Below are 23,562 nucleotides of genomic sequence, written 5' to 3'. Positions count from 1 at the left end.
ACCCTTTAAATTGCTAAGTAGATACTACAAGTGTAATCGCAAAATCAATTAGAAAAAATGAATAATCGTCATGGTTACAGCAATCGGTATAGATAAATTATTAAACATGATTTACCAATTCAAGTTAGTCTAAATTCCATAAAAAAGAATCTCAAATTCAATACTTTTTTTATTTATATATGATTTAACCAAAATTTCCAACTGAATTTAAACGAACAAGTTTCGTATCAAGTATTGTGTATGTACATATACATACAGTAATATCATCTGTAAAATCGTATTGCACTAGTGGTCAATGGAACTTTGCACGCATTAGTTTCCATCGAATATTTCGTACTTCGATAAGGTAGGTATGTCAAAACACGCCATCTACTCGCAACTTTGAAGTGAACGAAAGAAGACACTGTCGCAAGTAACATTTGGTAACACCTGCTTTCTGCATATCATAGACAGAATTGTTAGAAAAATTATGATGGCAAGCAAAGGTTGGAAGGTCAGTGCATCGGTATAATAGTAAGAAACGTATACCGTATGTTCATGTATGCACATAATAAACATGTAATTTATATGAATTAAATTGCTATAGGTGGTAAAACCGCACGTGCCTATGATTAAATTTCGTAAGGGAGGAATAAGCAGAGGTAATGTCACATAACAATCATTAAATAGCGTAGTTTTAAAACGCGAATGAAATCCTTGTTATTGGTTAGCAACTCCTGGGGCTTCGAACGTACAGTCTGCGCAATCAGGGCCGACATTACAGCAACGAGGTGTAGGTGCAACGGGGCCAAACGTAATCGTTTTACCAACAATAGATGACATTCATCTACCTCCACGATTTCAGAGACGACCCATCGATGAGAAAGAAATAGCATATATTAACGTAAGTATATTGTTATTTTATTTGTATTATTCATTCGATCTAATGAAAATTTTCATATATATATGTATATACACATATATTTATAGTATGTAGATCTAAAGAGACTTTGTATATTGAGATAAGTTTTTTGTTTTCAGAGAGGAGGTCCAGAATAAGTTATATAAATTTAAATAATCCATAGGACATCATCAATTTTAGTATACTGTAAGCAATCATTTTCTTATTATCATTATTGTTGTTATCATTGTTAATATATGATGTAAATAAATGGAAGTAAGATCAGTGACCCTGACTTGTACATATATATTTCTATTATTTTACCTAATAAACAAGATCTTTTTACTTTGCCCCTATGACATTGCCAGAACCTCCTATTTCTGGCCAGCTTTTTGGCTTATTCTTGTAACAAGTACCACATTAATCCCAGGCAAGAAAGGAGAAACTTGATTAAATTGTTTCAATCTTATGTAATATTTGTTTACTGTGTTATGTCACAATTATTATTTTAAGTTAGTCAACATCTAAATATAAAACATGAATTTTTAAATATAGTCATGCTCGCGTTAATTTTTCTCACTTTCATGATTCTTTTTTTTTTAATTTTATATACAAATTTATTCTACGATCTTAGATTCAAAGAAATTAAGAGGAATTTAAATTTAAAACTTTGCTCTTTTTTACGATTTTGTTTGAAAAATGGTTTGCAAATTTTAGTAAACGAAAATTAAGGGAAAATATTTTAAGAACAAAAGCGGATAGGCACAGCCCTGTCCCATGACAGAAATAGCAGACGACAGTGCGCTGCTGTGCCTTCCATCTGTTCTGCGATTCCTGAACGTGGTAGTGGAAGATCCACGACTATTTTACCTTTTAACGAAATTACGAAAGTTATACGAACGACGAATTTCCGAATATGGCTGAAATAACGGATTTCGGTCCAAGAAAGACGATTTTCATTTTAGCAATCGTGGCAGGGTGCTTTGCGGTATTGTGGCCGAAAATTTTCTACCCTATGCTCACAGCATCTGTCACTTCACATCATACATCTGATACTTCTGGTAAGATTTTAATACTTGTATCAAAATCTTCAGAAAGAAAGAAGGATGAGTGATGATGTACCAACATGTTTTCTATTAAATTAACTTCTTAATGTTAATCCAATTTAAATAGTTCAATGATTTAATTAGGATTATAACATCCTTTTTTCAGTACTACTCAATTTTTAATCTTTGCAATTCGTTATCCAGGACTGAAATATATTTTAGTATGTTTTTGAATATTTATTAGCATGCTGCGACGTAATATTTGAAAGTGATGTTACTGCTGCTGATATTGTATATGAAATGTGTCAAAACATATTAAAAGTCAAAACATATGTCAAAGTGCAAGTTTATGTAGAGAAGAAATTTTAGCAAGATGTGGTATAGATTTATCTACATTTCTTGCTGAAAGAGAACGTTTGGGAAAGTCTTATAAACAGGTTTTGGAAGAAATCAGATCATTCAATAGCTCTCTATGCCTAAAAATGTCTTTTGGCATTCCCCTTGCTCAACTAGGAACTCCGCATCTGATAAGATATCATATTTTAATGCCTCACAGTAAGAACTATATAAAGTTGTGCTCAAAATTGTTAATACTATTCACTAACAAGACACATAACATGTGTAACTTTTTTCTGCTATTAATGTACTTACATGCTTTTAGTATAATTAAACATTCAATAACACTACTAAATAATTTTACTTCCAACTTCAAACATAATTTTGGAATTATTAATCTTACCAATTATACATGAAACACAAATTCAAATTATCTCTTCTTCTTGGCAAGTTGCCAAAAGAGCAAGTATAACTAGTGATGAGTAGATGGGAATAAGTTTGACCTATAGTCATGATTGTATCTATCTATGTAGCAGCTTCTTCCACTATATAGAGGAAATACAGACTAACATTGTTTATATAGACTTTGATAATAATATATTAATAAATGTTTTAAATCATTTCTTCCTAACATTTTATCTATATGTTAGGTACTATCAGACAAGAAAGGCGTACACCACCACATGCAGGAGGTTTGCATCCTGCATTGAGAGAGCGTGGTAGAGCAATACCCTCCTCTCATATTGTACCAAAAGTAACAGATAGACCTGATCAAGTTGTGCCAAAAATGAGACCACCTTTGGGAGGTGCAGGGCATGTTGTTTCTGCACCAAAGGGAAATGGTACTATGGGAATTATTATGCCACTGTATACATTAGGCATTGTGTTATTCTTTTTGTATACAATTGTCAAGGTAATTTGTAGGATATATTGTATTTCATGTTATTTTTTATTTATTTGTTGTAAACTATACCCTCAAACTTATGTATTGTTTTATTAGGTGCTAAAGAAAAATTCGGATAGTGAAATCATTTCAGAATATCCAGGAGCAGCAGCAGAAAAAGAATTTCGAAAAATGGTATTTAGTCCTGAAGCTTTTGCTAGTGCAATGACTGGTGGCACAATGAATTATTCTAAGGAAAGATCTCCTTCGCCACAGAGACCTGCACCTACTATAGAGGAGCTAAAAGATCGTAAGTTCTTTCAGTTTTTCAAAAAATTATCGACAACACTTGATTTACTTTATCATTAATGCAGTGTTTTCCTTGAAAGCTAGTTCCTTTAAAGAAATAGTGAAACATAAGGTACATGTTTTTTTGAGTATCTAATCAGATTTTTAATGGTGTTGCATGATGCAAGGTTTGCACAATTAGAACACACACGTATTTATACCATGAATTTAACTGAAACAATGTTAGACTAAAATTACAAGTATTGTAAGTACTCGTGTATATTCTCTGAATTCGTTTGGTAATGTTGTACATGCTGGAACACAAGAAGCGGCAGGAGACATAGAGATAGATCAACTGAGACGACGTTTGGTCGAGACGGAAGCAGCCATGGAAAGAATTGTTGTTCAGATGGGCAACATATCACGTTCAGTTATGCATAGTCCAAGCTCACAACAAGAACTCAAGGTTTACTAGACTAATTATGAAACAATTTACATTTTCAGTTTAGTAGTCCTTAGAATTATGCACGTTGTTGTGTTCTGATTGCGTTTAAAATTTTACCTTCTCCTAAAGTACATTATGTACATATCGTATTATTACTATGAGGTCTTCAATATTTTGCTTTTTCTACATTTCAATGCTTTTATATAACCGTTATTTAATTATTCACAATTTTTTACACATTCATCTTGATGAAAAGTGCATACTCATATTTTAGCTGAGTGAAATACTCGTTCAAAGCATTTAAATTATTAAGTATATTAAGTAATAGAATTTATAGTTCTTAATTTTATATTTAAATAGTAGATGGGCCTCCAAAGTCCAAAGGCTTGGCAGGGGTCAATCGATCATTTAAGGTATATTCTTTGTTTCAAAGATTTGTTAACCAGAGTAACCAGAGTTTGTGAGAAATTATACGTATTAAAGTTCTCTTCATTCTTAAAAAAAAATCTATCCCGTTCAAAATGTTCATTCATCACGATATCAAGGGTTTAATACATGCATTACACCTAAAATCCTACTTTTAATCCTGCCATTAAAAGCGATTAAATTTGAGTGCATAATAACTGCAAGTTATTGATTGCCATAATCAAAAATAAAATTTTATTTTCATATACATATTTTTCTTTGTAACACGAATTTTTGTAAAAATAAATTAGCACGATGATTTCAGTGTTTTATTTTTCAGTTGCATGGTGTTTGTATAAATGCTATATTATACTTATAAAAGAAGTATAACAAACTTTTACTTTTTATTAATTTATGAGTATTAACCATCATGCTGTAGTATCCATTAAAAATAATATATATTATGTTAAATATTGTGTAACTATACTTTAAAGAAAATAGTATAGAAGGTTGTTTATTTAAATAATTTAATTTACAGGACGATGCCGTTGCCCAGGCTGATTATACTAACGCAGACGAAGAAGTAGAAAACATAGATTCACCAACTGTTAAAGTCATGGGTATGGAAATGACAGCTAGTTGTGAGGGTAAAGGTAGTAGACCTTCCACTCCTATAATACCTATTGCACCCAGGTAATAGAAATATAAAAATTTTTAAAGAAATATATAATGATTGTTAGCCCAAGATGTGTAATAATATCAATCGTGTTGTTTTAGTCACACTGAAAGGGAAAAAACACCGCCGAAACCAATATATTTAGAAGGTGCACTTCCTCCACAGTGTGAATTACTTGTAACAGATTCAGAAACGCAAGCTCAAAAACCGGAAGAGAACGTAGAAGCACCTGTTGTACTTTCAGGCAAAATGACCCTTTCCCTCATCAGTCTCGACCAAAATGCAGCTGTAAGAAAATATTAGAATTACCAACAGAATCAAATGAATCTGCGGAGCCTTGTTTTATTTGGTGATTCTTTCATTCATTTAATTGTTTGCTTCTGTACATATTACTTAACATGAAAATGACAAATCACGAGAATTATTACGAACCTTAAAAATAGCTTTTCTACTTAATTATTTGTGTAAGCTCAATACCGATATGCTATTGTGCAAATAATAGCCATTTGGATTCTGTGATTTGTTTTAAACATTAACATCTAATTTATATTGTGCATTGAATTTATTATTAATCGACTAATTCTAATGCGAAATGCATATATTACACATTTCACATTCTTCTTACTGCTATAAATAATTACAACACTTATATTATTATCCCCTTATTAATTTGATTTTTTTAATAAGACAACTAATAGTACTTATTTATTGATTATGAGAATTAGTTAGCTTATTTAGTTATTATAGTGAGAATCTATTATATGATCATTACACATTCAATTACATACAGTCTATCAATTGTCCTTACATACAATTTAAACATCAACACCAGTAAACTGTGTTGAACACGAAAATACTAACTATTTTACCATTGAATTAGGAATCTGAGGAAGAAAATCAAGATCTACGCGAGGTAGAAGATGCAACAACCTTGAATGTGGAAGGCACAAAAACAGTGCCAAATGTTGACATAATTGATGGTAGACAAGAAATACAAATCACGGAAATTGTTGAAAACAGAGTGAAAGAAATTTGTAAACAGAACATGCAGCGTGTAAAGACTGAAGAAGAAGAACAAGAAGAAGAAAAAGAAGAAGAAGAAGAAGAGGAAGAGGAAGAGAAGGAAGAAGGGGAAGAAGAGCTGGAAGACGAAGAAGATGAAGAAGAAAGGGAAGAAGATGAGGAAGAAGAAGAGATTGAGATCGAAGATGACGAAGAAAGGATAGAAGAAAACAGAAGCAAAATGAAATACATGGAAGAGTCTGAAGAAGAGCAAGAGGAAGAAGAATATGAAGAAAGGGAAACGGAAGAAGAAGAAAAGGAAGAAAAAGTAGAAGAGAAGAGAAAACAAGAACTGAATGTCGAGGAAGATAACGAAGAAGTTGAAGAAGTAGATGATGAAGGAACTGAGGAAGAGGAAGAAGAGGAGATAGATGAAGAGGAAGACGAGGAAGATGACAGCGACGAAGAAGAAGACGATGATGGAAGAAGTATATAAAAAATGTACAAAATTTCATGTTAAACATGTCAATGAAAAATGTATTTAATTGGTACTACATGGTCTTCGCAAGATAGACAAAAGAAATGAAAGAGGAAGTGAGAGATAATGACTGTAAGAACAACGAATTACAGGAATTACCGGCGGTGAAATTGAAGGGAGCGGAGACTAAGACAATGGGTTGCCTTATAATGAAAAGACAGTTCAGAACAAAAGGAAACTGAGATGACAAACTAACGTTTAATTAAATCAGTGTTTACCAATCTTTAAAATTGATGAACTACAGAAGAAAGAAAAAAGTAACAATATAATTGATAAAAGTAATAATGAACGATACAGATGTTGGTTAAGCACTGCCAAATACTTAATAAGTTCAAAACATTCAAATTTACTGCATGATCACATTATTGTCAATTGTATCCTATATTCAATAGCATCAGAAATTTCTTAATCAGAGGGGCCAAACAAGAGGCAGTGCTTCGTGCACATGTTCGGTAGTGTCATTGTGCAATGAATACAACAGGATTATAGTACAGTCAATAGACACTATACAATTCTAATCTGATTCTGATTCTGTATCAGGTATGGTGATTGGCCAGCACTGATCTATGTATATGCTTGTGCACATACCAGTTGTTTGAATTTAATGCTACTTAGTATTTTTTATTATGTCACCACTATAAACGTTTTGTTCGTTGTTTTTTTATTTATGAATTTTATATCGCGTTGTATATGGCAGTATTTGAGTTACATTTAAATGAAGATTTTATAATGATGTGATTTATAAAATCGTTTAGTATGCAGCATTGTCATTTCCATACCTATGTTTAATTAGTGCAATTCTATATTGGATGTAAGTGTAAGAAATAATCTTCATTATTTTGTGTATAATATAGAGTGATGATTCTTATGTAAAAAAATGAAAAAAATTAAAGTGCAAGTTAAAACTGAAGATACTATTATACGCAAAGCATACAATTTATTTAATTGCATGATCTTCCATGACAATGTTAACAATATATTAATGTTCATAGTATTCATTTCTTCATAATTAATATCAGATAAAATTGTTAGTATTGTTATATAATACCTATATATAGAAAAAGCTAGTTGCAAAACAATAAAAAAAATGCAGGATTTATTGAAACCTTATTATGACTTTTATTTTAAATTAAATAGTTTTAGAATATTTCTATGTCAATGGTATAAAGATACCGCATTTTTTGTATTGTATATTACTACTAAGAAAACATGAACCGAGAAAAAACATTCGAGTGAAACAATATTAATTCAACAATAACTTTTTATTTTTCATTTTTGCTAAATGAAACTTTCACCAATGTAACTGTAAAGTTCTTCTGATTAAAATAAGACCAAACACCATATAATTTGCATTATTTTTACTTATTTAGATATAAATAAGTAAACAAATAATTATAATTCAAATTATGTCATGTTTGATCTTGTTTTAATCAGAAAAATCTCACAGATACGTTAGTAACATTTTCATTTAAAAAAAGTCAAAAATAAAAAGGTTTTAATCTTAAATTTTGATTGCGTTAGTATTGTTTCACATGTATACGGGTATTTAAACTTCCTATTTTTTCCCGTACTCTGCCTCGATTCTCGGCTGTCACCACATCAAACGCGAGCCGAACTCACTCAAGAAACGTGTTCTGTATGTACACGATTCGAGTTCATATTTGATTCCGATTGAAATGCATTAACCGAGATTTTTTATCCGAATTCGAAAAGGAGGAGGATACAGTAAAAGCTGGATATATGCAACGAAAGATTGGCTGGATATATGCAACATTGCTATCCCCTCCACTTGGGGGGATCCCCCTAAGCCAGGCCTGTCCAAGTAGGGGAATCCACGGTAATTATTGAGATTAGGTTACACCTCACCGATTTTAATGAAATTTAAATATATTGTAAACCTCAACATTTTGAACAACTTTTTCCTATACATATAACCGCCGCTCGGCCTTAGTTTCCGAGATATTTTCGAGAAACTGTCGAAACTAACACATTGAATTCTGGCCATCCGTGTGCGTCCGTGACAACGTACGCATTAGTTGGGATCGCCGCTTTTCTACTGTTTTTGCAGGCAAAAGCACGGCGACCGATGACCAATATATACCTTGTGCACTTCTGCATTCATAATTTCAATGTATCGTAACTAGGATAGAGGCTGGGAATTTAATATAGCCTAACCTAACCCAATCTACTCTACCTAATCAGTGAATTAAGTTAGGTTAGTGTAAAGTGATATTCTGGTCGCCGTTAGGCGACCAGACACACATGCTGAGATTCAAAATCATGAAAATTAGTTAAATTTAATTTTTAAGCCCACCCGTAATATATGTATATTAAATTGATGTCGGTCGCCGTGCTGCTGTCTGCAAAAACAGTAGAAAAGCGGCGATCCCATACTAATGCGTACGTTGTCACGGACACAGAATTCAATGTGTTAGTTTCAACAGTTTTTCGAAAATATCTCGAAAACTAAGGTCGAGCGGCGGTTATATGTATAAGAAAAAGTTGTTCAAAATGTCTAATTTTACAACATATTTAAATTTCATCAAAATCGGTGAGGTGTAACCTAATCTCAATAATTACCGAATCCACTCCTGGAACACATGTTTTGGGTCCTCTTCCAACGCTACTCCTTCAAGTAAGATGGGACGGTTCCGACTACCGTCTCTCTGTCTTTAGTAGCGGTGGTATTGTCTCCTCGGTCCCATCTTACTTGAAGGAGCAGCGTTGGAAGGGGACCCAAAACATGTGTTCCAGGAGTAAATTCCCCTACTTGGACAGGCCTGCCCTAAGCGAACCGAGACGCTCGACGAGGAAGCCGTGTAATACGATCCGAACCGTTATATCGGTGTGACTAATACTAATTCAACGACAAAACTTTTATATTTTTAACTTTTTCTTAATGAAACTTTTACTAACGCATTTGTGAGATTTTTCTGATTAAAATGATACCAAACACGATATAGTTTGAATTATATTCATTTATTTATTTATTTATTCTGAATATGCTGCTGAACTATTGACTGCAAATTAGGTGCTTTATGATGTTAGGAACAGCCCGTGATTTCCATGAAACTAGACAGTTTCTTCCTATTGAAAATTAAAGTAATTTACAAGCTAACGGTAATAACAGAATGATAATAGAATATATAAACAATAATAATAGAATAAACAACATAGAATTGACACCTCGGCTACATATGTATGTATAAGGCAGGCTGTACACCAAAGATACATCAAACACGCAACATGCAGCATGCAACACGTCGCATGTTGCATGTTGCATGTTTGATGCATCTTTGGTGTACGGCCTGCCTAAATGATGTGTACACTGAGTTGCATTGAACTTGTCGCAGTGAAGTTGGCTACAAATTCACTAACGCATTCACGCCGTGTCGGTGAGCCGATGGCGAGTTCGGTTCACCGACGCTGCGGCGTGAATGTGTTAGTGAATTTGTAGCCAACTTCATTGCGACAAGTTCAATGCAACTCAGTGTACCTACATCCGAACGTAGAATAGGTATCGCGGCTGAATACAAACGATGTGTACGGACGCAGAATCGACACCTCGACTGGATATATGCAACGTTAAATGTCCAGAATCGACACTTCGGCTGGATGTACATGTATGTACATGTATATGTATATGTATGCAACGTTTGAAAGCAGAACCGACACCGCCACCGGTTTTCATTTCCAACACTCCTTTGCTTTTCGTCAACTTTTAACATCAATTTTAGCAAGTAATTATAATTGAAACTCTATCGTGTTTGGTATCACTTTAATCACAAAAATCTCACCAATACGCTAGTAAAAGTTTCATTAAAAAAAAGTCAAAAATAAAAAAGTTTTTTGATTCAATTAGTATTAGTCACACTGATACGTTTCGGCTCTTTCCTTTGATTATCGGACCTCTCTCTTTCCGCCACTGTCTGTCCCTTTCTACATTCACGCTTGGCTGGTCGTCGCGTGTGTTACGACCAGCCGCCTAAACGTACGTTAAGGGCACAGCTCCTTCGAGCACTGATCTATGTAAGTACATACTTATGTGTATGTATAACTGGATACGGCATGACGTTCTCCGCCTGCGATTTTTCAAATTCGCCATCTTTGAGAATTGATTACTTCTCCTCCTGGCGAAGGGCACCAAACTAAGCTGTTCCACACACTACAGTGTGTATATTTTTTATTAATTAAAAATAATACACAAATACAATGTGTAAGTTACTTATTAACTGGTTCCGTTCAAAAATTAAATTTTACATTTAGTGAGTATGTTTAATATTCAAACACCGCAGTTTTTACTTTGCCAGATCATAATTTTATTACTAATAAAAACTACACATGTGTAATTGCATATAGCATTAGTACATAAGGTATACTTAACAATAGTGTACATTTTATTTGCAAAATTATTACTATTTATTGGACAATACATCTGAACTGAAATAATGACTGTGCACAAAAGATACGAGTTACACACAAAATTACAATGAAGAGTATTTGCGCATAGAATAACAGATAATAAATACAAGATTTTAATAAATACAAGAACAAATAATTTTCGATTTTACATTTAAAAAATGAAACATAATATCTATAAATTGGTTCTCCGCAGCTTCCATGCATTCAGGTTTTTAGCGCTGATCTAGGGCGATCCTCTCGCTACGCTACCCGAAAGGAAGTGCCGCCACAATATAATGTAGAAGTCGACATCCCATTTCTGTATGTATCACTTACTTGACGGAGGTGGCCCCTGCAGCGAAGACGGCCGTGTGCGTGAAAATGTGTTAAGAAAATATTCTGTTTCCCGCAGCGTTTAAATGGGACTCTTCTGCTCATTAGACACATTTTCATGCACACACCCGTCTTCGTTGCAGGGGTTAAGTAAGCGATGACAGAAATGGGATGTCGACTTCTAAATTCTAGTGTGGCGGCACTTCCTTTCGGGTAGCGTAGCGAGAGGATCATCTTTTATAAGTGTACACGTACATATCGTTTATCTTCGCCTTTATGTATATATTATATATGTATACATATGACATTTATTTGTGTATTTGCTAGATTTATCAGTTAGATTCGTTTACATGCATATCTACGTCATCTACGATCGCTTCGAAAAAATAAATTGGTTCTCCGCAGCTTCCATGCATTCAGGTTTTTAGCGCTGATCTGCAGAATAAAATGTATTAAGAAATACGTAAACATCACAGAAAACACGACACAATGCGTTTCCATTCACCAAAGAAAAGCGAGCATAATAAGAAACATTATCCAAAAAATATGTCATTGTTGGCAAAGCACACACAAAGGCCTATTTGAACTGGATCGTACCAACAGCATAACATTTAAATGAGTCATAAACGAAGAGTAATTATTGAACATATATCTAAATAAGTGAGCGAATAAACATTAATTCTGTGTTATGTTATCAGTACGTTTCAGTACAAATGGACCTGAACACACGACATATATACAGGGTGTTCCGTAACTTGTGTAACTCTCGGAAACGGGGGGTTGCTGGGGTGATTCTGAACAACATTTTCCTGTACCAAAATGTCGTTTGAAGTTTCGTTTTTGAGTTATTAAAGAAAAACATTGGCCAATCAGAGCGCGCGCCGGGCGCGCGCTGAGCCACGGTAGCGTTGGCTTTCAATGGCGTTCGGTCGTGGTCGTGAACAAATGCATTGGCACAGCGTAGGTATCAAGGGAAGAGTGCGATAAATGTTACATCGACTTTGTTATTCATGAATAACGAATGATTTCACATTGTTGTTCATTTAAGACGATGTAACATTTGTCTCACTCTTCCCTTGATACCTACGCTGTGCCAATGCATTTGTTCACGACCACGACCGAGCGCCGTTGAAAGCCAACGCTTATATACATGCTTATACATATACATTATTGATGGGCCCAGATAATTTGACGATTGAGGAAATGGCGAACATTTTGTCCAGTGACTTTTAAACTATAATTTTTAACGAAAGAGTACATACGTAACTCTATGTAGGAGCGTAAAATTTCTTTTATCAATATATGCATATGATTAATTAAACCGTCTACCGTTAATGTATCCCTTACATGAATTTGTATCTCAGAAAATAAATTGTTACTGTAGAACATCAACTCTTGAAAAGCTGCGGAAGCAAGAATAGCCGGGAAATTTTTTTCCGCTGGTGGTTTACCCACATTTCTGTTTACCGATCGGCGAAATAACTTTTCTACAACAGTACAAACCGCAATAACACTGCAAGAGGGTAATATAAGAAATCCGCGAGATTTTGTGTTTATCAGACGCAGTTTAGAGTTTGTGTTATCAGTATCACGCCATAGGAAAGTGTTATTAGGGCAATATTCCCCTTTATTTATTACATAATTACAATAATATAAAATATAATACAAGACGGGTATTGCTAAAAAGAGTACAGTATTCGATTTTTTCGCTGATATTTATTGTATGAACGATTCCATTACGATTAGCATTACAGTTTCGAAACTTCTACCAATGGCTGTGATTGGTCGCCCCATGTTGGCGTCCTCTCATTTCAACCAATCAGACACATCGATTTGTGACGCAGTGCAGCATTTCTCTTCGAAAATTTATCCGTTATGCACGTGTCTGCAACAGGTAAGATTAAATTATCTTCAAATATTAAATTAAATTGCCGATCGGGTGTTAAAAGTACAAAAAACAGAAAGAAACATCGAAGAGAAGTCTGAATTCTTGATCTTTGACATTAATTCGGCGTTTTCTTCACAAATACATGAGTTGAAAATTTTTGCTCTCGCCGGGAATGTACAATAAGAGTGGAACTGCAGAATCTGAATTATTTTCTCTTTTATATCGTTATGTTCCTAAACATTATCGAATGTTTTTCATATTGTTTCACACAATTTGCTGTTTTTAATTTAATAACGTCTTTTCTTGAGGATCGTAATATTGTTCCTGTTTAGACGTAGGTATCGGCCGATAGCAGAATATACCGAACATTGCCGAGTGTTGCCGAAGTGCCGACCGGTTTACGATGGGAAGGAAGGTCTCGCCATTGCTCTCTCGAGCGTCGAAGTGAGAAGATGTGTCGAAGTCGTGCTCCCGTATAAGCAATACAAAAGTACGCATAGTCTACTTATTTAAATAATTTGCATAAATTATCGACTTCGATCGTTTGTTTATTTGTTGGTTAAATTTAATTCGCATAAATTTTTATTTTTTATTTGTTACAGATATTTATTTGATTTCAAAAAGGCGCCATGGGATACGACGCCATTGATATTGGTTCGAAATATAATTTTGTAAAGGGTATATAATATAATTGGTAAGGTTTATTATTGCTTTTTTTGAGTCGTTGTTAAGTGTAAGCATTTTTAATAATTAATTGGTACGAAAGTCGAAGAAGAAAAAATTAGAATTTTGTTTTTATCAATTAATACAAAAAGTATCATTAATATTTCATTTTATTAGATAATTTCGTCTAGTATTTTAATAGATTTGTTTTAAATTAGAACCAAATTGAAATAATTCGTATTTTACTGTAAATGATTGCTTCTCTTCTGTAATTATAAATTTGTGGAGGAAAATTGGGAGAATCAGAACGTCTAGGAGGCGATTGAAACTCGGATTTAGACTATATGAAAATACGTTTTAATATTCGTGTTGCTCTTTATAATTTATTTTCGGGCACGCGTACGTGAACTGTGTCGACGCCGTTTAGGCATAATATTTATATACGTTCCCCCTCGTCAAACGGGGAAAGGGAGGGGAAAGAGTCGCCGTAACCCGCAGGTAATACGCGGGAAGTTTAGCCTACAAATTATTTTAAACAATCTATTTTTTATCCGACTTCGAAAAGGAGGAGGATACTCAATTCGATGTGTATATATTGTGACCCTTTCGGGGGTTCACTCTATATTCTCTTCACAAATCGTTTCGTATAAACGTTGGGCGCCAGCCACTCGCGGTGGCAATCAAAATTTGGACAAAGGGACAGAATGGGGGTCGTTACAGGGGGTGGGACTCGTGGCACTTACGTCCTTACAATCTCGCGGGGGAGTACGCAAGGAGGATTTGTCGAGGGTTAGGGAAGATCTCAGGGTGAGGGAGGTTTCTGGAAGTTCGTCTACGTTACGCGTGAGGATGCTGTTAGACGGGAATGTTGGGGGCTGGACAAAAGGGTTTCAAGAAATATAACGGGGGATGACCGGCGCGATACGCGGACACACAAGTTCGCAATCGAAGATCGCCGTTGCCGAAACTCACAAACTTCTACAATAATACGAAAGGGCTTACTTCGAACTCCACACTCACTCTCGATACTCCTTCGCACTCTCGAAATCTCTCTTTATAATCGCTTTCAATACTCAGTATGTTCGCTTGTTTAGCCTAGGGCTCAGTGACGGCTCGTCGTCGCTGCCGCGACGACGGGTCCGTTGCGGGATGATTTTTGGGGAGGGGATGGGGAATAGGAAGGGGGCCTTTTCTGGCAACGGAATAGATTGGTTATCGATTATCGATCTGCCGGTGTTCGGGTTCGATGGGGCTGGCGGATCTCCGGCCGTGGCGGGTGGACTGAGGTCTTCGGGCTCGGCGACAGATGGCTCCAGGTGGACGTTTGTATCAGCTGCTGGGCCGCTTCGTCTCTTTTTCCGCCGTCCCGCGTTGCTTTTCCTCTCCTGGAGGGTGGGAGGTCTGTCGCCGGCCTCGTAGCTCCTTTTTGCGGGTGATCTCTGTTGTCTCTTTTCCGTCGCCTCCATCGGCCCGACACCGGTGGGCAGGGAGGAAGGGGTGAGGTGAGGGAAGGGTTACGGGTAAGCATTAGGTGGGAGTATGAGTGGGAGAAAAATTGAATACCTCCTCGCAGGTTTGAGGAGGGAAAAGTTGAAAATGAAAAGAAGTGTTGGCACCGGAAAGGGTAAGTACTTTTTATCATACATTCATGAATTGAAAGTTAGAAATATTTGGTACTTTATACCGTATTACATATCAGAAAACAGTGCGGCTCAATTTAACTTTCTATCGTTATTTTGTTTGTAGGAACACAAGAAGTATATAAAAGCCAATGGTTTGCATTCGAAAGTATGCAATTCCTATGGGATAAAAATAAATCTAGGAGGACATTAAGTACGGTACGCAAACCTTCAATTATTTTTTTATTTTTTCCACAATTCATAAAAGCATACTAAGCATACTTTATTAGCAACAAATTAGAAACAATACTTGTTTTCAGATAGAAGATGAAGTACAAATTGTAAGTCCAGAGGCGGTAGAAGGTGAGGTGGTAGAGCAATCATACATGGGACAAAATTCAGAGATGCTTGAGGGAGAACCTGGCCCCAGTACGAGCACCCCATTGCGCTCAACACGAACGGTTGCCGCGAAAAGGCGGCATACCGAGAAAGAGGATCGTTTGGAGAGCGCATTTGAGATTCTGGAAACTGCGTCTGATCCACCACCTGACGAATCCCAACATTTTGCAAATTTTGTTGCAGCGAAACTAAGAAAGCTGAACAATTATGAAAGGGTCCATATTGAAGCACGGATAATACAATTATTTGTAGAAATTGAAACTACATGTATAGATAATATATAAAATATATATATAATATTAAATAGCATTCATTCCTTTCTCTTCCCTCTCTCTGTGACCTAACACTTTATTTACACTCAATACGGAAAATGAAAACATACAGTAGGTGATCAAATTATTAGAGCCACATTGACATTTATTACTATTAATAAATATTTCCACAAATTTTCGATGGGGTTGCAAAGCGAGGTTGTAGACAATCAGCATGGTTATTGTATTCATTTTCAGTTACATAATTAAATGTAATATTTGAAAAAGATATTTCTGCCCATTCACTTCCGCATCACTTCAGGGTTAAATGTAAGTTAAGTAAAAAAGTGTCGTTGGTCAAGAGTGGTTACTAATATAGTTCTCGAGGTAGAAATGGGGTCATTTAGTCGTATACGAGGTTTGTTGGTATAGACAACCGACCATAATAGCGGAGCGTCCTTTTCCAGCTTATTGTAACGCTAATTTTCAATTCATCATCCTTCTGAAGGGGAAACTTCAGAGAATATGAACACATTTTTATCAAAATTTAAATCAAAATAACCTCGATTGCCGATATACAGTGCGTAAAAGTAAACACGAACATAGATTGAGAAAATGTTAGTAAAAATGTTTATTTCATTCTTTTTCTTTGTACAAAAGGAAACACAATTAATTTTTGTTAGGTTGTATTTAGTGATGAAAATAAATTACACAAATAAGACAATTACATAAATATGTTAGAAAATTAAATTTTAATATAGTGAAACATCGATAGTACGCCAAATCGAATTTTCGATATAAAGGTGGAAAACCAATAAATTATGAAGTTTTATTTACAAACGCAGTAAAACAATTTGTTATTTACAATTTATTTACACACTACGAATTACTATTCTAAAAAACAGGGGGTTATTATATTTATCATGTTACATTACATTATAATATTTAAATAAAAACTATGCGTAGTCTTCCTGCCAAGGTACCCTTCTCTTATTTGTAACAACGCGAAAGTTGTTCTCCGCGGAACTCCTTGCAAGGGCAAAAGCGCTCCCATTTCGTTGCCCTGTTCCTTTCAATTACCTCCTCTCAAAATGCCTTCCTCTTCGTAATCCATCGTTCCAGGAGGAGTATAAAGTCGAGAAGAATCTGGCCTTTGCCGTAAAAAATTGTGCAACATTGTTGTTGTTAAAACAACAACAGAAGCTTTTTCCGGCGATAAAAGCATCAGTTCCTTAATACGCGGAAGACTGCGGCCAATATGCCGAAGGCGTTTTCAACAACCCTTCGGGCCCGGCATACTCGATAATTAAATATACGTTGCTGCGATCCTTTCGTAAAATATCCTGAGTAACATTTCAGGAGGTGTTCAGAAATGGGGAAGAAAAAGAAAGGAATTGGTGTTTCCCTTCCTTCTAACCGAATAGCCGCTGGGATATTTAATTTCTTCTCCTCCATGGCCCGATATAGAGAAGAATTATTAAATACACCTTCGTCTGAAATTCTTCCTTGGCAGCCAACGTCTACAAATAAAAAATTATAATTAGCATCTACAACACTCAGAAGGACAATACTAAAAAATCTCTTATAATTAATATAGTCACTTCCGCTGTGTTTTGGCGATTGAATAGTTATATGTTTCCCATCAATGCTACCGATGCAGTGGGGGAAATTCCAGGTGTCATTGTATTGCTGTGCGATTTTTAGCCATTCCGTTCCAGTTTTTGGAATCTGTAAAAAGACACAACTTTTGTTTTCAATTTTCACGTTTGTGCTGTTCGGAAAAATGAATTATAGTTCACTTACCTGAATATACGATTTCAGTGCCTTCGTAATGGCTTCACACACCTCCGGAACAATTTTGCCAATACTTTGCTTCGATATTTTAAACAAGTATTGCAAACTTGTAAACGAATCGCCCGTTGCCATAAACCGGAGCGTCACAGCTAATCGTTCCTGCGCCGTAATGGCTTTTCTATAGTTTGTATCCTGCCGCATAATTTCTGGTCCAATTATGTTTAAAAGAAATTCAAAATCTGTTGGGTGTATCCGCATGAAATTCTTATATAAGCCACTGACACTTTGAAATTTTAGATCTAACAACAACGCGGATGCACTATATTTTTCTCTACGTCGAAGAAAGTTAGAAACCCACCAACGGGGTGGATTTCTTTCAGGTTTCTCCAACGCATAATGCAAAGTAATGTATGCAAGAGCTTTCCTTTTACGCGAATTCATTCTGCTATACTTAGTAAAATCGAATAAATCTGTTGAAACTAGGAAATGCTTCTACTGCTGTTGTCGAAACAACATTGATCTTTTTCCGTATTGATGAGAAATATATAACTTCCTAATCGTGGTGGGGGTTTCGGTGTAGAAACTTCCACTTCCTGTATTGGTTGAAATTCGTCGTCGAGGGTAAATTTGTAATTTTTCTGATTGGTTGCGTTTTGCAAACGCGAAGGTACCTCCTAGTCCGCGTGGAGGTACCGAACTTGCATGGTACACAGGTAGTACCAGTCCGATGAAAGCAATAAGGGTAATAAACGATGACCTCTTCGAGTAATAAACGGATTAAGTGAATTCGAACCCCTGGTATAATATTTTTCTCCTATTTTATTTCTCTAAGTTATAACCCGATTCCCAAAATTCCTCTTTTAACTTGCAGATGTAATAAAAGTTGTACAGTACTAATTGTAAGCGACGGACTCCTACAATAAAGAAACAGCATGCAGCAATTCGAAACTTCTCGCCTACAGGAGTTTCTTTGAAGAAACGAAGAACTATTGGCCGAGCCGTAGCACGCCGTGGCATGCAACGAGGCAACGTCTGCCTATTCAAAAGGGTTCGGAACGGTGATACGATACGGGCATTTGATACCGGTGGATACCCGGCTTTAGCGAAGGGGTGCACTCTGTCCTGGCGTTACGACGTCCAGGCGGGGTGGGTGGTACGTAGCGTCTGGCGTAAGTCTAGGGGGCGTGAGACTCTTCGTTGCCAGCCGATGTTTTGTCATAGTTCAGAATGTTTGCAATTTTTAAATTAGTGTTGCGTGTGATTTCGGTTTATTTTATAGGGTTTGCTTAGGGATTGCTCTTATGGGCAGTCAAACTTTTCTTTTCAGGTTCCCTTGTACCCTCTCTCCCACTGCTATGCCCCCATTCTTTTTTCTTCCCATTTTTTAATTTTGAAAATTTTGAGCATTCGGTTATTGGAAATACTGTTAAATAATATATGAATTTAATGTTTTCAGGATATTATTAGATACGATAAAGTTTTAAAGAGAACTTTATTTAAAGGTTTTATTTAGAATGGAAATTCATTTTATTTTTTGATGATTGGTGATAATTTATTTCAAGGAATATTTGTTCATTCGAGATAGCTTATTAAATTTTAATTCTACTTTAATTAAACAAAAATAGTGGATAATTGTTGTTCGAGTTGTTTAGTTTTAATTTTTGATCGCGATGTTTTGTTTCAAGCTTACGGAGAAGCTAATTACATTACTTTTATAAATTTTCAAATTCTTTTTCTGAATAGCAAAGTCCACTCGTGATTTTTTTTCAGTTTTTCCATTTACAATAAATTTGCATTGAAAGGTGTATTGAATAATATTATGCAATAAAGTCGAGTAGAGTCGTGGTTGTACGTACTATATATTGCAGTTAATGTTCTTAACTCAAATCACTTAACTCAAATATATATTTTTCTGAATTTTTTCTCTTTATTTTGGTACTGAAGTTTGCTTTAAATTCATATTTCGTATCAAATTGATTTTGAATTATTAACAACCACTCTGACTTTTATAAAATTTTATTGTTACTAATGTATCTTCTTTCCAGCTGTTAATTTTTCTTTGTCTTTATCTGGATTCAATTAATCAGTTTCTGTTACAGAGAAATATCTTTATAGGAAGTATGAAATAATAATATCGGATAATCGACTGGAAGAAATGTAATATAAAATCTAGCGTCCATAAATGGAGTTCAATTTTTCCAATTAAGTAAAACAAGGTGAAAATGATTGAAAAGGAAAAATGATTCTTATAAGTGGTAATATTTAAACCGTACTATTTTCGAAAATTGTATTTAATCCTTTTCTGTTTGTTTCAGGCAGGTTGTAAATTTATGATTAAGGCTACATGAGCCTTATTATTTTCTTAAATTATGCTTAATCCTTTTCAGTTTTATTTTAGGAAGTATTCTGGTGAGGACAACAAAATCAACAAATTCATTGGACTTAGTTATGTATATAGTCATTAAGATATAATCGTCAAACACTGCAGTGTTTAATTAGGAAGCGTTAGATTTAAGGGAATTTTTAATATAATTACGAGCGCTCGTATAGGTAGATATTCTTAGTAGTGTAAGTATGTAGGACAAATATGCAATTGCATATTTATTAATTACAGATCTGTAATCAAAATCAAAATTAAAAAATGTTACGACAGGAATTAAAAGCAAAAATCTACGTAAATATATGTATAGATAAGTAGATAGGTAGGTAGTGAATAAAAATAATGCTCCTTTTGTTGTTCGTTTGCACAACAGTCGAAACGTTTTGCAAATGTGCATCAAGAGGATGATGTTTTTGAATAAAAGTAAAAATTTGCATAAATGGAGGGTGAATGGGATGAGGTAGGGCGGGTCTCCACCCGCAGCAACCTCCCCGTGGTGAGACCTGGGCAATCATTATTATTTGATGACTAATTAATAACTGTATCATTATTTCTATGGTACATTTATTAATTATGCAGCAAATAATACCAGCGAATTGGCAGTGAAAATGCTTTTTTTCTATTTAATTGCTGTTATATGTTTTTCAGGAACTATGTCTTTAAGATTCTGAAGTGTACCACATTGCAAATACAATTTTACGGAAAGAAAATTAATAATAATGAATGCATGGTCAATATTGTTTAATTATGTACTTATACATATAGCAAAACCTGGATAAATGCAACGAAAGAATGCTTGGATAAGTGCAACATCGCTATCCCCTCCACTTGGGGGGATCCCCCTAGGCGAACCGAGCCGCTCGACGAGGAAATCGTGTAATATGATCCGACCGTAATATCGGTGTGACTAATACTAATTGAACGATAAAACTTTTTTATTTTTAACTTTTTCTTAATGAAACTTTTACTAACGCATTTGTGAGATTTTTCTGATTAAAATGACACCAAACATGATATAGTTTGAATTATATTTATAAACAATAGTAATAGAATAAACAACATAGAATTGACACCACGACTGAATATAAATGATGTCGGCTGAACACAAAAGATATGTACGGACACAGAATGGGCATGTCGGCTGAATAGAAAACATGTGTACGGACACAGAGTCGGCATGTCGGCTGAATAGAAAACATGTGTACAGTCGCAGAATCGACACCTCGCTTGGATAAATGCAACATTAAATGCCCGGAATCGACACCTCGCTTGGATAAATGCAACATTAAATGCCCAGAATCGACACCTCGCTTGGATAAATGCAACATTAAATGCCCAGAATCGCCACCGTGCTTGGATAAATGAAACCTTTGAAACTAGAGCCAACACCGCGACTGGTTTTGATTTCGATCTCTGGTGCTTTTCGCCAACCTTTAACATCAATTTTAGCAAGTAATTATAATTGAAACTATATCGTGTTTGGTACCATTTTAATCAGAAAAATTTCACCAATGCGTTAGTAAAAGTTTCAATAAAAAAAAGTCAAAAATAAAAAAGTTTTATACTTCAATTAGTATTAGTCACACGGATACGTTTCGGCTCTTTCCTTTGATCATCGGACCTCTCTCTTTCCGCCACTGTCTGTCCCTTTCTACGTTCACGCTTGGCTGGTCGTCGCGTGTAACCCGAGATTCGACACCTCGCTTCGATAAATGCAACCACTGGGTCCCAATGTTGGTTGCATTTATCCAGGTTTTACTGTATAGCATACATGTGTCTTTTAGGTATTTGCGAAAGGTAACGTAGTGTAGCATACCGTTAGTTGGATGCAATAATTCAGGTGGCGCTTAAATCAGTTTCTGTTCAGCTTAATTTTCGATCAAACATGGACTAAAACCGGTGGGGCCGTCAGGAGTGGGCGTGCATTTTTACGCGGCCCATCAAACCGGTACCGGGTGCGACCATCGGTGTCGGTCACACTGTAGGCAGCAGGAAATCTCAATTTGGACCTCCTCCGAGAGGGGCACCTGTATACCAGACGTGGAGGGTTCCAAAGTAATATACTTAAGGACTCTCGGTCGTGACCTTGATGCGAGAGGACGTCTGTGCGTTTCGTTCAAAGTGTACATCCTGTGGTAATTGTGTTGTTTCGTGTGGCTCGTGTCTGCTTTGCAGATCTGTTTGCTTCATCCAGCACTCTTTTTTTTTTGGGCTGCTAGACTATTTAGGGCGCAATATCCCAATTTTAGCCTTGGACACGTGCCCTAGCACGTTCTTTGTTGGGTTCCTACCCACGCTACTTCCTCTGCGCTAATCGTACGCCTCCTCCTCTGCCCCACGGGGCCGGAGGCTCCTCCTAACATCATAGACATGGATGTTGATAATCAGGGTGGCTGGACCTTGGTCAGTCCTAAAACGAAATCTTTAAATAAAAGGAATGGCAGTCATTCAGGTGAAGCTACCAAGAGGTGCGCGTCCCCAAACACCGAAGATAACGGTACCTCGAAGCGGAAACCGTCCACCATGACGGACACTACAGCGCCACCTCGTGCTCCTCTGAGGTACCCTGCGGAGTATAAGGGGTCGGCCACCATAATCCTAACCCTAAATAATGATCGATGCAAAAAAAGCAAGTCGCAAAATATGATGTCCATCGCCAAAGTTGTGAGTTCTTTAAAATCCGGCGCTCAGTCCATGCAGCCTCGTGGTTTCAACAGGGCTGAAGTAATGTTTAACAACAGCAAAGAAGCGAACCTATTCCTGGACTCTCCTGCTCTTCATGATGCTGGCATTTCGGCTTTTGTCCCCAGACAAAAAATCGAAAAAAAGGGCCTCCTCAAAGGCATTTGTCTCGACGTTAGTATGGAGGAGCTTACGGAGCTCTCTCTTTCTCCATGCAAAATCACCTTTGCAAAACGTCTAAATAGAAAGATACGTGATCCCGACTCCAAGGAGATATCCTGGGTTCCGTCTGAAACCGTCCTCCTAACCTTTGAAGGGTCTGTAGTTCCCGAGAAGATTCAGGTGTTCGGACTTCTCAATAAAAATATTGAACCTTACATCGAACGGGTAAGAACCTGTGTCAATTGCGGAGGCTATGGACACACCGCTTCTAGATGCAGAGGACCAACCATCTGCCTCAACTGTGGTGAACATAAAAAAGATGAACAGCACTCCTGTAACGCTCCTACTGGTTGTCTTCATTGCAAGGGTGACCACTCTACCTTCCACCCGGATTGCCAAACTATGATTTTCAACCAAGAGGTTAATCGAACCCTTGCCTTCCACGATGTTTCTATATATGAAGCACTTGCGCAAACCAGAGAGAAACTTGG

The 23,562-nt window shown here is 36.0% G+C and overlaps 3 protein-coding genes and 1 long non-coding RNA gene across 4 annotated transcripts; all 4 read left to right on the top strand.

Moving 5' to 3' along the window:
* The first annotated feature begins 274 nt into the window (after window positions 1-274).
* On the top strand, window positions 275-1,169 carry LOC114880275 (28S ribosomal protein S36, mitochondrial). Its single transcript, XM_029196118.2, has 4 exons — window positions 275-493; window positions 587-641; window positions 711-883; window positions 1,021-1,169. The coding sequence occupies exons 1-4, from the start codon at window positions 470-472 to the stop codon at window positions 1,036-1,038; spliced, it is 270 nt and encodes an 89-aa protein (XP_029051951.1). The 5' UTR covers window positions 275-469; the 3' UTR covers window positions 1,039-1,169.
* Window positions 1,170-1,630: 461 nt separating this feature from the next.
* LOC114880274 (protein Ycf2-like) lies at window positions 1,631-7,409 on the top strand. The gene is given in 9 exon segments (XM_029196117.2): window positions 1,631-1,941; window positions 2,171-2,242; window positions 2,245-2,481; window positions 2,913-3,175; window positions 3,263-3,455; window positions 3,760-3,899; window positions 4,822-4,976; window positions 5,061-5,247; window positions 5,840-7,409. Coding segments are annotated over 9 exon segments (2,010 nt in total). The 5' UTR covers window positions 1,631-1,796; the 3' UTR covers window positions 6,458-7,409.
* A 5,461-nt stretch (window positions 7,410-12,870) lies between these two features.
* Window positions 12,871-13,887, top strand: LOC114880278. Its single transcript, XR_003790049.2, has 3 exons — window positions 12,871-13,127; window positions 13,454-13,611; window positions 13,724-13,887. It is a non-coding gene; the product is annotated as an uncharacterized LOC114880278 (long non-coding RNA).
* Window positions 13,888-15,245: 1,358 nt separating this feature from the next.
* On the top strand, window positions 15,246-16,086 carry LOC114880279. Its single transcript, XM_029196123.2, has 3 exons — window positions 15,246-15,408; window positions 15,531-15,622; window positions 15,724-16,086. Exons 1-3 carry the CDS (start codon window positions 15,324-15,326, stop codon window positions 16,084-16,086), a joined length of 540 nt encoding a protein of 179 aa, XP_029051956.2. The 5' UTR covers window positions 15,246-15,323.
* Window positions 16,087-23,562: the final 7,476 nt, after the last annotated feature.

This window comes from Osmia bicornis, chromosome 13 (genome assembly GCF_907164935.1).
Source record: "Osmia bicornis bicornis chromosome 13, iOsmBic2.1, whole genome shotgun sequence".
NCBI classification, from domain to species: Eukaryota; Metazoa; Arthropoda; class Insecta; order Hymenoptera; family Megachilidae; genus Osmia; species Osmia bicornis.
The sequence above is the reverse complement of the archived record's forward strand: the minus strand, read 5'-3'. Positions and strand labels throughout refer to the sequence as shown.

Coding starts and splice junctions, on each gene's coding strand:
- LOC114880275 (XM_029196118.2), top strand. CDS start 470: ATGATGGCAAGCAAAGGTTGGAAG. Junction 494..586: donor TGGCAAGCAAAGGTTGGAAG/GTCAGTGCATCG, acceptor AAATTGCTATAG/GTGGTAAAACCGCACGTGCC. Junction 642..710: donor TAAGGGAGGAATAAGCAGAG/GTAATGTCACAT, acceptor GTTATTGGTTAG/CAACTCCTGGGGCTTCGAAC.
- LOC114880279 (XM_029196123.2), top strand. CDS start 15,324: ATGAGTGGGAGAAAAATTGAATACCTCCTCGCAGGTTTGAGGAGGGAA. Junction 15,409..15,530: donor AAGTGTTGGCACCGGAAAGG/GTAAGTACTTTT, acceptor TTTTGTTTGTAG/GAACACAAGAAGTATATAAA. Junction 15,623..15,723: donor CTAGGAGGACATTAAGTACG/GTACGCAAACCT, acceptor ACTTGTTTTCAG/ATAGAAGATGAAGTACAAAT.